At 40.3% G+C, this 14,194-nt stretch overlaps 1 protein-coding gene across 1 annotated transcript in view; it reads right to left on the bottom strand.

Annotated features, from left to right (window-relative positions):
• Window positions 1-305: 305 nt before the first annotated feature.
• The window catches only part of cltcl1 (clathrin, heavy chain-like 1), a 30,446-nt gene continuing 16,557 nt past the window's right edge, over window positions 306-14,194 (bottom strand). Inside the window, exons 16-31 of the mRNA XM_080046690.1 lie at window positions 13,448-13,590; window positions 12,672-12,906; window positions 12,453-12,575; window positions 11,301-11,446; window positions 11,029-11,212; window positions 10,409-10,601; window positions 10,163-10,320; window positions 9,675-9,839; window positions 8,629-8,904; window positions 7,864-8,013; window positions 7,638-7,769; window positions 7,403-7,513; window positions 6,704-6,874; window positions 6,158-6,379; window positions 2,742-2,817; window positions 306-2,072 (exon numbers count right to left, since the gene is read on the bottom strand). Coding sequence (XP_079902816.1) covers window positions 1,933-2,072; window positions 2,742-2,817; window positions 6,158-6,379; window positions 6,704-6,874; window positions 7,403-7,513; window positions 7,638-7,769; window positions 7,864-8,013; window positions 8,629-8,904; window positions 9,675-9,839; window positions 10,163-10,320; window positions 10,409-10,601; window positions 11,029-11,212; window positions 11,301-11,446; window positions 12,453-12,575; window positions 12,672-12,906; window positions 13,448-13,590 — 2,625 coding nt within the window. The 3' untranslated portion in view covers window positions 306-1,932. The remainder of the gene's footprint in view (window positions 2,073-2,741; window positions 2,818-6,157; window positions 6,380-6,703; window positions 6,875-7,402; window positions 7,514-7,637; window positions 7,770-7,863; window positions 8,014-8,628; window positions 8,905-9,674; window positions 9,840-10,162; window positions 10,321-10,408; window positions 10,602-11,028; window positions 11,213-11,300; window positions 11,447-12,452; window positions 12,576-12,671; window positions 12,907-13,447; window positions 13,591-14,194) is intronic.

Raw genomic sequence — 14,194 nt, 5'->3', positions numbered from 1 at the left:
GTCATTAAATCTTTTACGAGGAAAAGCTTACGCATTCCTCCCAGCAGCAAGCAGAGGTGGGTCCACACAGCCCCACCACACCCTCTCCAAACAAAAGAGTCAGCGGCTCTCAATGAAACCATCAATCAGGCCTTGGCAGCTTGGTTACTAAAATGTCAGACTGGGTCCAGCCAGGGTATGGAAATAAAGGAAAGGCTAGTGGCATAAACCATGTTTACATCTGTATTACTCCCCCACTGTCCACAATAGAGCCTGTAAATCTGTCTACTAGTGTGAATGTATTACAAAGAAATGCACAAACAGCACTGTGTGTAAACTTTATTCCTCGTTCTGTATGCATGACTTGTGCCAATAAAGGGAGCGCTTTGTGTGCAGCAGCTCAGGTTTTGTTTTTTGCTTTCAAAGTTGACACCACAGTGGGACCCAGCTCAGTGTAATTACACAGGGACTGTCGGCCAGCACAGGGAGTAAACAATCCACTAAACCGTCACCACTTTGAGCAGCCTCGCCTCAAGACTTTGCCATTCATTACCTGCTGTTTTTGCATTTTGTCCTTTTCTTACAAAAATCATTATGCTTTGTTTTCTTTTAAGACTACAACAACACACTATAGACAATACATACGGTATTCCATAATATTTGAATTCTCTTGATTAGTTAGGTATATTAATATATCTTAAATTATACACTGTTTTCAGTACAATAATGATTTATTTTTCTTTTTTTGACCAACTGACACCAGGATGTGAAATAATAATGTTCCCGTGTTTTCCTCTCCTCAAGTCTGTTGAAGCGTCATCTTGGTTTTATGTTGTTAGTTGGGTGAGAGAGTTTCATCAAACATCACTTGCGCTTTTGACACATCATTAGTAATACTTGATATACTAGAGTGTTACATGGAAATTGTGCTCCTGGTTGCAGCTTTATATTTTCGCAGCACATGCACAGACTACAGCATATAGCTTTTATTTTTTATGATTTCACCTCCTTTCTTTTGTCTTTTTGACGCAAACTCCTTATGTGTCCGAAATACTCGACTGACAAGATTCAAACACTCCGACCCAGCAAAAGGTTTGGGGCTGCAGGGGGGAAATGGAGTGACACTTGGTATATAGACATATCCCTCAAAGGTTTTGGAGGCTACAGACACACTCACACACACATGCATGCGCACACACAAACACACACACACACTCAGTACCGTAACCTCATAAACAAGTGTTCTTAGTCCGTATACAGCAAACACGTTGTACCTGTTGTGAAAGGACAAACATAACTATTGCACAGTAACTGTCTTTCTAAATCAGAGCATGAGACAGTTGTGAAAATTAAACATGAAACAAATGAGCCCCGTTTTTCTATTTTTCTTTTGCCACCTCCAGAAAGTATATAAGGCCGTAGCAGTGCTTTAGGAGGGAGGGGAAGACACACACACATCCGTGCCCCTCTTGACTCCTCAGTAACAAAGTCTCTTGCTCATCAGTGCTGAATCTCTAGGAATAAAGAGGAAAAAAAGACAGAAAAGAAGCTGCTCTATGGTAAATAGAATGTCTACTTGGAACAGCGACAGAACAGGACAGAGTGGTTTGGTGTCACTAACGTTATCTTCTTCGGTATGTTAATTCCTCTAGGAGCTGAGAGGCGACTTCATGCTGTGTAGATCAGTGATGCAGTTATAACGTCCAAGCGGAAAAGAGAAGAGAAGGGAGGGGTCCAACAGAATGATGCCGTTCTGAAGGGTGTGTGTGTGTGTGTGTGTGTGTGTCTATGTGGAGAAAGTAGAGATGAAGGGTTTCTATTGCAGTAGTATCAGTCGATCAGGGACGAAGGCCAGTTGAGACCCAGAGCAGCACAGTTCAGGTCCAAAGGTGTGTGAGTGTGTGTAGTGGGGAGAGGACTGGGGGAGTGGTAGAAGTGGGGTCAAGCCTCTCTCTACATGTTGTTGAAGCCATACGCTGGGGGCTGAGCGGGGAAGCCTGCGGGGCCGGTGGCAGCGGCCGGGTATCCGTATCCCGGGTAAGCTGGCTGGGGAGCTCCTGGAACAGGAGAGGCCGCCAACATCAACTGCGCGCCTAAACACACACACACACACGTGTACACAAATGTTAAGTGGTAATATCCAAAATGTAACAACTTGCACTGTTTTTGTTCACTGCATTTCAAGGATCATTTATGAAAAGTAATGTGTAATTTATTTATATATACAGTATATATTTTAATTTTATTAAAACTGATGTATTTGTCATTATTTTTTTTTATATATATTTTTTTTAATGATTCTTAATTGTAAGAATCGTTAACCGATTCAGCGATAAATCTGTTTTTTTTTCATGAATGAAAGGTGTGTCCAAGATAATTGAATAATGCAGATGCGGCCAATTTCAGATAATAACACCACGACAGCTACCACTATATATCTTCTCTTTATGGGTAAACAGAACTGAAAGGCAACTTCCATGCAACATAATATTGTAAAATGAGAAAATAGATAGAATATAAAAATGTTAATGATGTAATTTTTTTTCCCTCTGCATAAAATCATGACACAATTTTGAAAATGTAAATGAAACATTTTCTGTTCTGACAACATCAATGTCTGACTAGAAGGATACTTTCTTTTATGCTTTACGTTTCAGTAAATTGCATTGCTTTTATCCAATCATTTTTCACCCAGGTTTAACAGAGCATCAGGGACACCTTATTTATTTCCTATAGAAACCACAATTGTCCAGTAAACCTACCAAACACTATGGGTTGAGGCTCTGTCACCTCGTCTTCAGTTTTCCTTTGACTTTCTGCCTCGTCTAGATTGTCCACCTGAAGGCGACAAATGAAAGAATACAGATCAGACACAGATCACTCACACTAAAGTCTAATCTCATACATTGCAGGTATCCCACGGAAACCCTTTATCTCAAAGTTATTATTATTTTTTACTTAAATACAAGCATAGATTTTTATTCGAAATTTCTTGTCACAAATGAAAAGAAAATAGCCAAAATTAAAGACTTTCGATGGACACCTACAATGTAGTGATCACAGGGATATAGGTACAGTTTAAATAAAATATATATTTTTTAAATTGGATCAGCTACATATAGACAATAAACTCTTAATGCATCAATTGTGATACTACACAAAAGTTTGTATTTCATATCAAGCAAATAAGAATTGATAAATATGTCTAGTTATCACAGTAGATTTATCGTACCCACTTCTGCAAGACAAGACTACGTATACACACAGTACTTGACAGTGCAGCTAATGTTACCAAAGAGAAGATGCCATGCAGGTTTGGTGAGGATTTCTAACACAACTTTCAGTACAAATGTTAAGTCAACAATTAAAGGGTCCATTCACCCAAATCACAAAAGCCCTCGTGGTATCTTACCATGCAGATAGGGACTGCTGAGACTCTTATCACTCATATTACCCAGTTCAATAGAGCAGGATGAAATATTAATGCTGCTCAAAGCACTGAAAACTCCCATTCACAAAAATAGCAAACTAAAAAAGTAATGTTTTTCCAGATGAAATTTCCTTTCCTATAAATTAAAAGATTCCCAGATGTTGTTGTCGACATTCAACAGAAAATATGTTTCAATGAAACTGTTGACATGTCTGTGGATTTTCAGGGATAACAAAGTAGCATTAAAATGTGAAAATCACTGCTTTTGAGTTTTTAAACTGTAATTTTTTAATGTTTAGAGCACCATTAATAAAAGTAGCATCACATCGATGTGACAGGGCAGAAGCAGATACGTCAAAAACTCAAAAAAACAACATTGAAACTACACAATGGTTATTTTTCACTGGGGGGGAATGGTTTTTTTTCCCTTGTGATTTGTGTGAAAGGACCCTTTAAAGCAGAATTATAGTGGGGATTCAAGGTTAAACAAAAATGACATTGTAAAGGAGAAACTATACATGCCTATATGCTGATGCTACATTACCAGCCAGTCACAGTTAACGGTCTCATTTTCAACAACTGACAATCACAGCTTCCACATGCATCCCGACCGACTTTCATTGAGTTTATATTATTTATACTGGTTTAAAACCAAGCTACATATTAGAGGCTCACTGGTTAAGCTCATCCTTGCCAGACGTACAGTATGTGCGCAGTGAGTTGGTTGTGGTGCCGATACTTTTCTTAGTCATTAGGTGCAGGAAAATACTCAGGCATTGTGCTTCAACTGTGGGGGGAGGAAGCGCTGACGAAAGGTTTCTGATGTAAGCAAGGTTATGTTTAAACGGTTCTTCAAATGAATGTGGAATAGAAACATTTCTGTTGAGTCATAATTTCATAAGATTATGAAAAACAAGAGTGAGAAGGTTTAGATGGCACCTCAAAAACACTTTTTCTACATTAATGACTTCTAAATGTTACATATGTGTGGATGAAAAACAGCTTCTGAAATATTTGAACTATTGTATGTATCTTAAAGAAACGTATGCGATTTTAGTTTTAAGATGGGAGCCACAATTTAACTATGTGTTCATATAAACGGGATGGAAGCCTATTTCACTTCCTGAAAGGCCAAGACTAGACTCCATCCCGACCAGTAATTTATGGAACAACCTGTTCGATCTCCAGAAGATAAACTTGGTTAGCTGAAATAAACGTGAATAATAAAACTATATTCTCAAGAGGCGGAGGGAAGGAGACCCAATAACCTTTGAAGCTAGTGCTTGTTTTTTTGCCCCGGCACTGATCTGACAGTTACACATTTAAAAATGAAAACTAGTTAACCTGGGGTTAGAAACATGGGAATACATCTAGCCAGTCTATGTGGAAGAGCAACAGACAGGTGGAAATATAACCGTGTTTCTTATTTTATACTATATGGAACCATAACAATCAGTCTCATGATAATGAAGTTGTAAAGATTTAGTTAGAGTTAGAGGGTGAGAGGTATCGGTTAGGCCAGCACAGGCTGATCCTGAAGAACTAGATGGTGCACAGGCTTTGGCTCCAGCAAATTAACACAGTATTTTAAGTTAGGCGTTTTCACTTCTTCTTTAGACCACATTATACTGGATACAGCAGGGCAACGGTTAAACCAACATTCATAAAATGCTGGGGTCTAAAGAACAAGTGCACGTGTTGAATGATTGTAATCTCGAGTGCATCCTCCTTAACTGCACTAAAGCTGAAAGTGAATGATGATATTCATTGATATCAAGTATCGGATACAAATGTCATATCTCTAATCAGAACATAAGGTTTCTTTTCATGTTTGCACAGAAACTCAATAGATATCTGAATAGTGCACTTTTTCATATTTTCCTGAATCCGTTTCTGCTTCACTGCTTAATGCGAAAACATTTGAATAAATTACCCCATTCCAAAGAGACATGAGGTTCCCCAGGAGCATCATTTACAAACTGCCTCCTTTAAATTAACTCAGGTAAGTCAATTAAAAACATGTCAAATCGGCGCTGAAGCGGAAACAAAAGCCTGCACACACACACACACACACACACACACACACACACACACACACACACACACACACACACACACACACACCACTCCAGCTCTCCAGGACCAGAGCTAGTTAGGGCCGTACTCAGTCTACTAACAGTCCATGCTAGGTTCCTACATCAGAAACCTAAGAGATAAGTTACAACAGAAACAGACAGAACACGTAATAAATGAAAAAAGAGGGCCAGAGACCATCACCTTCGCTGCACACTCATCAACCTGGAAAAGAACCCAAAGAGATGACCCCGAGTGACCTCACATGTCTGCAGGTCGGCATTTCAGGACATTATGTTGACCAGAGTTTCTCTGGCAAATATACTGAACTACTAATACTTCCTTAATCCTCGCGTCAATTTAAAAGTATGAGAGAGACCTGTTTTTCAAAACCTCCAGATATATTACAGACTATTGTCCACCTCTCACCTGTCAAGATACGTTTATACAGGAAACTAAACAATCTCTGAAGAATGAAATTATTTTAGTACACAGTAAAAAGGTAGTTTCAAACTTAAAGATGGAGTCGGAGATTCTGGAGTACGCTTGTTGTCAAAATCAGTGAATATTTCATTTCTACAACAACAAAAAATACTTTTACGTTAAAGAAGAAACTAAAAATCAGCAACAAAGAAGCATTACTCTTATTTCCCCCTTTATTTAGCTGTTGCTTACCTTGGTGAGGTACTCTCTCATGACCTGGATGAAGTAGGGCATGGCAAAGTCCATGATGTTGTGCCTCCAGGCCAGCTCCATCACCACGTCTGGGTGCAGCAGGTCATAGGAGGCGAAGAGGCAGGCGGCAAAGCATTCCTTCTTGTCCTCTTCCAGGAACCACTGGAGCAGAGTCTCCGCTAGCTCAGCATCCTTAGACTCTGCAGCGTACAGCATGGCATCCTGGGAGAGACGGAAATGCAGCGCAATTAACCGACTCATCATAAGAAACATGAACGCCTTGATGTAAGTTTGAGAGGCTGTCAAATTAATTTTTCTTTCCCGTGTACGGATTGGCTTCAGGTGATATAAGCACTGACGTGATTAGATTGTCCTGTCTTTACTTGACTTAGTTGGTCCATGAATCTCCAGATACTGTATGTCTATCTACAGAATAGGCAAACAAACACACCATCTATAGGAGCATGGAGGTACATTTAAGAGATTTTTTTTTCTTTCTTTTCTCAAATATAGTTGTTAAAAGGGTTTTGGCTTTTTTTTCCTCACCTTGTAGAGTTTGTCCTTCTTGCAGAGCTCCACACTCTGTCTCCAGCGGTTGTTGCCCTTGTAGAGGTAAGCAGCGATGCGTCTGAACTCGATCAGCTCGTGTTTCTCTAGCCTCTGTGCCAGGCCAATCGTGTCGAAGCTGTCGTAGGCGTCTATGGATGCTCTCAGACCCTGTTTATAACAGATAGAACGAAAGAAAAAATATTCCATTACCCACCAAAAAAAATGTCACACCTGAACTGGTTAATTTCTTGTAACTGGACCTCAGCAGTGCCACCTAGTGACCTAGACGCTGGGTTTAATGACCACTATTTGAATTTACTTTTTTTAAATGTGCCCCTTAAATGCCATATACAACAAGCAGGGGAAAGATACAAAATAATTCAACCAATTCCAACCACAAACACTGTGACATAAAAATGTGGGTCACGCACAGTAGACTGAAGGTCATGAATGTTTTCAAAACAAACTACAGTGACACCGCTCTGTAGACAAATAAGTGATGCCTATACCTGCAGAAGCATGCATCAAATGTCTAAAGAACGATCATATATGTGAAGAGAATAGCCTCAAAAACCCTTATTACATGGTTAATGCAGGACACCGATAAACTGTATCAATAATTCCCTTTTTATCAAGTGCTAACATTAGTCTGTCTTCCTTCTATGATTAATATCAGTAGCAGAAGTGCTGACAGACCTGATAGTCTTCCTCCTCTGTCAGCAGGTTGTTGAGGGCTTCGTTGACCGACTTGTTGTTGTGACTCTGGACAGACCTCAGGTAAGGCTTCACCAACTTCAGCTGGTTCACCTGGTCGAGCAAAAGCAACAACAGTCATGTTACATCAATCGTGGTCAGCACTGCATTCTAATTGTTAAAAAAATATATATATGGAGGGTTTGGATTTGTGGAGGTTAACTTCACCGCTGGTTACCTTGCTAAAATAGGTGACGGCCCTGCTGTGGTCCAACCGCGGAGACAGGATGCTCAGCAGGTCGTTCATGAGGAGAGGTTGGTAGTCCAGATAGAAGGAAAGAGATTTGTAGTATAATTCCACATTGGCAACCTGAGGAGGAAAAAAATATACATACAAAATATCAGGAAAAAAGTTGTGTTGAAAAATGGAAATAAACATTTAAATTTCAAAAACTTCAGTTCACCTTAGCGATTATGTCTTTGAACAGCCCTTCTTTCCACGCGTCTGTCGGATGAGACATCATTGTGAGGACGGCGTTGTCAAACTCTTCATATTTATCGTAAAGGAAAACCAGCTCTCCCCATAAATGAGACTGCTCTGCTGCACGGAGGACCTGGAAAACACAGGAATCACAGAATGGTCTATAAAGTCATGCAGTCATGCAGGTTTCAAAATGGAAGCACTCTTTAATGACAGTATACGTTTTGTTTGGCTACATTCATGGACAACATTTTGGTTTATTTGGGGGAAACATCTATTCACATAGCCCCTTTTTTCAGGATCTTTCCACACAATGAAAAAACACCTAACTAGATCGAATAATACAAATACTGATCAATTCAGAATTACATATACAAATAAAAGAACATTCTCTTTAAATAACTTAATCATTTCAAGGAAACAATTATTTCAAAGTGACTTGGCTGCAATCTTTCATAGACTTTCAGAGCAAAGAAAGAAAAGACAGACAACACCCACAATTCACAATGACACATTGTTCCACTTTAAAACTGGAAAAAGAATGTCTAATCATCACAAGACAACAAACATATGTCAATACAGGGCCAGATAGCAAAGAAAGCTCAAGGAATCTTCAGTGCACAGTATTATTTTTTCTTCCATGATCCAGAAGGAAAAATAACGTATGTGTGTTGAATTTTTTGATTTATTATTACAAAAGAATCACGCAAACAAACACACGCACAAAAAAGGAGACATGCTGCTGTACCTTTGGGATGTTGACCCTGGACCAGAAGAGCTCCAGGTGCTCCCTCATCTTCTGAGGTTTGAACTTGGAGTAGAGGATGGCGAGCTCGGTGAACATGCCCATGTGTGCTCGCTCCAGCCCCAGCGCGGCCTCTAGCAGCGCTATCAGCTCCTCATAGTAGCCACGGTCCTGATAGTAGCTGATCAGGTCCTCAAGCTCGTCAGCATGGATCACTATGTGAAGGCCGCAGATCTGGGCCAGCCGAAACTCCTCGCCATCCACACATGCAAAACACACCTGGTGGAGGGGGGGGGGGGGAGGGGAGAGGGGAGAGGGGAGAGTTACCATAAGGCAATAAAAGGGAAAAAATGAGTCCATTAATGAGAATGTACTGTTCTCATAAGCAAAGAGTGATTAAACAATTAAGAGAATGAGTATCGCTTGAAGTAAATGTGATTACAATTTAACATATTGGTCGCATGGCTGAAGTCCTTTTTTTTTTAAAGGTCAGGACAAAGATCTTATTTGTAACAAGCCTGAAGTAAATGTCATTACATTAAAGTAAAGGTTGCAGCAGCACAAGTTTAATACAGAGAGAGAGAGAGAGAGAGAGAGAGAGAGAGAGAGAGAGAGAGAGAGAGAGAGAGAGAAAGAGAGAGAGAGTTAAAGTTCTTAAGCTCATCATTCAATTATCATCTCTTATGCATGAACAATAATATACAGATCGTTTTACCTTGGGAAGTGGACTCCTCTCATGTCAAATCGGTGAATAAATTTGTTTTTATCTGGTCTATTCAAAAAAAATGTTGTCCACATTCCAATAAATTAGTATCTAAAACTACTATACCAGTTCAAGATAGAAGACCTTGTTCCCACTAGTGCTCAGATTTGACAAGCCAGCAAATACAGTATCAGATACTAGTTTATCTTAGAAAATGCGAGAAATGTATCATGCTTTTAGCAGTTTAAACATTCTGGTAATTTCTTCCAGAAAGTATCCCAATAGTCCCTTCTCATGCAAAGGCTAGTTGAACAGAAGCTTGACTGGTGTGTGTGCCTGTTGTTACCTCCTTCCACGTCCGTGTGCTGTTGGCTTTCCTGGCGCTGTCCACAGCTGCCTGGTATTCTCCCAGGTGGACCAGTGTGGATGCCAGGCGAGCAAAGTTGGACACGTTGTTGTACAAGAGCTTGGCTGCTTCATACATTCCCTCCTCATAGCATCTATCGCCCACCTGGAGGAAGGGAGAGAGACATTTATTGATAGATGTGAGTTGTGTGTGTTCAACATTTTAGCAAAGAAGAACATGCACATTCTGCAAAAACTGCTAAATTATCTCCACAACAGGGGCGCTCAAGGTGTAGTGGTTAGAGCGCCCCCCCAATAGAGGCTCAGTCCTCAGAAGCAGCAGACCAAGGGTTCGAATCAGGCGCGTGGTCATTCTCTGCATGTCATTCCCATTAATGTCCAATTTCATCTCTGTCTTTCCACCGCTGTCAAATAAAGCACTTTTTTTTATTTTCATTATCTCCACTACAAGTACAGCTTTTTTCTTACCTGCTGTATGTGTGCGTTGTTGGGCCCACTGACGAACTCTTCCAGCTCGGCCAGACGGTTGGTTTTAGCTAAAGCAAAGATCAGCTCTGTCTCCACGTACGACTCTCTCGCTTTCTTCCGAGCCATCTGCAGAAATTTGACCAAGTCTTCCCAGTTGTCTGTACAATACAAAAAAAAACACTTTAAGATCATCTCCACCTCAGCTCTATCCCACCACAATAGAAAATCAAGGTGCAAAAGGCTCACTGTTCTTGCTGGCTGCGTTGACCACCTCCATATACGCCGACGGGTCAACGGCTTTGATGTAGGAGTCGATGGCCTCCTTCACCAGCTCTCTCTGCAGCTGAGCTCGGGCTAACTGGCTCCACACCGCCGGCTCGTTACAGCGCTCAGCAAACTCATAGGCACGGTCCAAGTTGCTTATGTGTTCTATCAATACCTGGATACACGAGAGAAAGGAGAGTGGCATTGTTTGATATGACCTAGAAAGTCATTAAGGGATACAACCCGCAGCATCAGTTGCAAACACAGATTACTCAGAATTGGCAAACGAAACAGCATGTTTTACATACCAAGATCTATACTTTAAACAGTGGTGCGTGATCTTTGGTTTTACTAAAATCCTCTAAATACTTTTTTTTAAACAATAAATGTCCGTAGCAAGGAGGCTGTTTACAATTACAAAAAGTTAATAAAAATTCAAAATGCACCTTGTGCCTGACTGAAATATAACCTTATACACATATTGATGTAACTTTACATGCATGGTATTTCCTATTTGTCCAATAGAATATTTACTCTGATCAGTATTCAGCTTGGACTCACTGAAATACTTGGAACTCAAGCAGCAATATAATCCATTTTACCTGTATTGCTGAAGTGTTGACATCAAACTTCTTGAAAATGGCAAAGGCTTCTTCAAAGAGCTCGTTGCTGATGGCGATATTTGCAATGTCTGGAGCATCGTAGTTGTCTAGCCTGTTGATGTACTCCATCACACGAGTGCGGTCTGCCTTGATGGCCGTCAAAATCAGCAGGTTTTGGAGGTTTCTGGGAAAAGTAACCGGAACAGAGGGATTATCAAAAAGATGACAAAAAGCAATGCGGCTAAATGAGCACAAAGCGCAACAAGCTGTACCTGTGTTCGCTAAAGACAGAGTTATCAAGCACAATCTTCTCCAGCAGCTCAATCAGCTCGTTGGGCAGGTCTGCTGTCATGAAGGCCTTGACTGTGACAGACACCTCCTCAGGGTCTTGGGTCTCCGACAGTGCAGTCTGCACCACCTGAGAAGAGAAAAAAAGGAGATGCATTCAAAAAAAAAAGTATACATTTATATATATATATATATATATATATATATATATATATATATATATATATATATATATATATATATATATATATATATATATATACACACACACACACACACACACACACACACACACACACTGTGAAGGGTGCATGGGCAAGTGAGGTGCAGGAAATATTCACAGATATTGGAGCCACTCACCTTTTCCAAAGTGTAAATATAGTGAATATAGTGTCCGCTAAGGAAACTCTTTCCAACACGCATCAAGATAAATGGGCACAGGACATTTTATTTAAACCAAAATTGAGGACTTATGCTACGATTAAGAACTATTACGGGAAGGAGAAATATGTGTGTGCTCCTTTATCTAAAAAGCAAAGATCACTGTGCGCCCAGCTACGCTCTGGAATCTTGCCCCTGCATCTGGAGACAGGACGTTAACGCGGGGTCCCAGAGGAGGAAAGACTCTGCGATTATTGTACCATTGATGTGGAGAACGAGTTTCATTTTCTGTTTTCTTGCCCTCTGTACCAAGGGTTGCGTCAGAGATTGTTCGATCAGTGTGGTGATGTTGATTTCATGTGGAGGAATGATGCAGACAGGCTAAAGTGGCTCTTTGAATTTAAGGTATTTGCCCTTGCTGGCTATCTGGAGAAGGCCTGGGCCAAGAGAACAAAAAACACTTATAAATGAGATCTTTATGTTTGCTTTTCTTTTCTTTTCTTTTCTTTTCTTTGCGTCCGTTTCCTTGTTGTCCTACTGTGAAATGTGATCACCATATACAGGAAGCGAATGTTATATATTTGAATTTGATACAGTTGTTGGTGTCTTATAATCCCGAAGGGGATGGGTCCTTGTTTGGACATGACACAATAATAAAAATTCATTCATTCATTCATACAGTATAATCAAAATAAACACACACCACTTATTCACAATCTGCTTGACTACAGTAGCAGAGTCAGAGGACACCTCACCTGGTCGATGAGTTGTCTTTTGAAGGGGTTGCTTTCTTCCAACACGTTCGCCCAAAGCTCTGGATCTTTCCGTCGTACCAGATATCGAGCCTGACTCTTGAATAGCGAGTTCTCATTGCACACCTGAGAGAATTTTTTTTATAAAATAGTAATTAAAAATATGTATCTTTATTAGAACTTTGTAAAAATCAGTGTGACAATATTATGTGATCTACACACTTTGATGAGCTCCAAGTCACACTGTCCTCTCTCATAAGCCACACAGGCCAGGTGGGGGTCTCTCTTCTCGCAATATTTCCCCACCACAGCGCTGTCATAGAACGGGTTCTCCTTCAGGAAGCGCTCGGGCGTGTTGTTGCTGTCTATGTAGATCTTGGCCAGGGCATTGTGGGTAGCTGGCTCCTCGCATCCTTCGTGGATACGGGACTCCAGCCACGGCAATAGCAGTTTTAACCTGGGAAGATAGAGAGATAAAAACACACAGGTTTTGAAACATCACATCCATTGCATTACATTTTGAAGAAGCTTTTTACTTGTATGCGTGACTTTGTTTTACTCCTGTGTAATGCACAAACATAAAACTAGATGGCAGCATTGCTCAAGGGTATTCCTGTTCACTTTCTCACAATCATTTATGATAGAGAATGAAAGGGAAGCAGATTTGCACTGGATTTAGCTTCAATAGTCTACGAACTGTTCATCTGTCTAGCAGTATTGAGGTATCAAATACAAATACATGCAGTGGGGAAAAGAGTTTTTCCCAGAAAGCCCAGAGAGATTCTTTTCATGCTAGAAAATATTATTTTTAGCTTCTGTAGTGCGGAAACCACTAAGCATAAACTTATATATATATATATATATATATATATATATATATATATATATATATATATATATATATATATATATGACATATAAGTGCAAAAATGAGACACAGAAAAAGGCAATACGCAAGATGACAAAAAGTAGAGGACCCATTTATCATTGAGTCTTACCTGTTCCTCTTCTCTACCTCCTCCACCAGCTCGTCAGTGGAAAACTGCCCTTTGACCACCATGATGAGGTTCTTAATGACATCCTCAGCACAGTCCACATCCAACAGACCGCCTATCACCACCGGTAAACGACTGGGGTTCACCTGAAAAACAAGCGCAGCAAACACTATATAAGGATGGCAACATGGTGCTCTGATAAAGAATAAATGTCTTGTAATAGTTAGTAAGGGGACATGTACAGTGGCTTGCGAAAGTATTCATACCCCTTGAGATTTTCCACATTTTGTCACGACACGTACATTTATTTTATTGGAATTGCATGTGATGGACCAACACAACATGGTGCATCATTGTGAAGTGGAATGAAAATGTGGCGTGCATAAGTATTCAGCCCCCTGAGTCAATGCTTTGTAGAACCAACTATCGCTGCAATTACAGCTCCAAGTCTATTGGGTTATGTCTTTAACACCTTTGCAAATCTACAGACTGACATTGTTGCCCATTCATCTTTGAAAAATAGCTCAACGTCAGATTCAGCGTCAGATTGGTGTATTTTCACATATTCTGAATTAGGTTTAGGTCAGGACTTTGAATGGGCCATTCTAACACATGACTATGCTTTGATCTAAACCATTCCATTGTAGATATGGCTGTATGTTTAATGTTTAGGGTAGTTGTCCTGCTGGAAGGTGAACCGCCGCCCCTGTTTCAAGTCTGTTGCAGACTCTAACAGGTGTTCTGCCCTGT

This window comes from Ammodytes marinus (genome assembly GCF_949987685.1).
Source record: "Ammodytes marinus genome assembly, chromosome: 2".
In the NCBI taxonomy this organism is placed as follows: Eukaryota; Metazoa; Chordata; class Actinopteri; order Uranoscopiformes; family Ammodytidae; genus Ammodytes; species Ammodytes marinus.
Note: the sequence above shows the minus strand (reverse complement) of the source record. Positions and strands in the feature narration are given on the sequence as shown.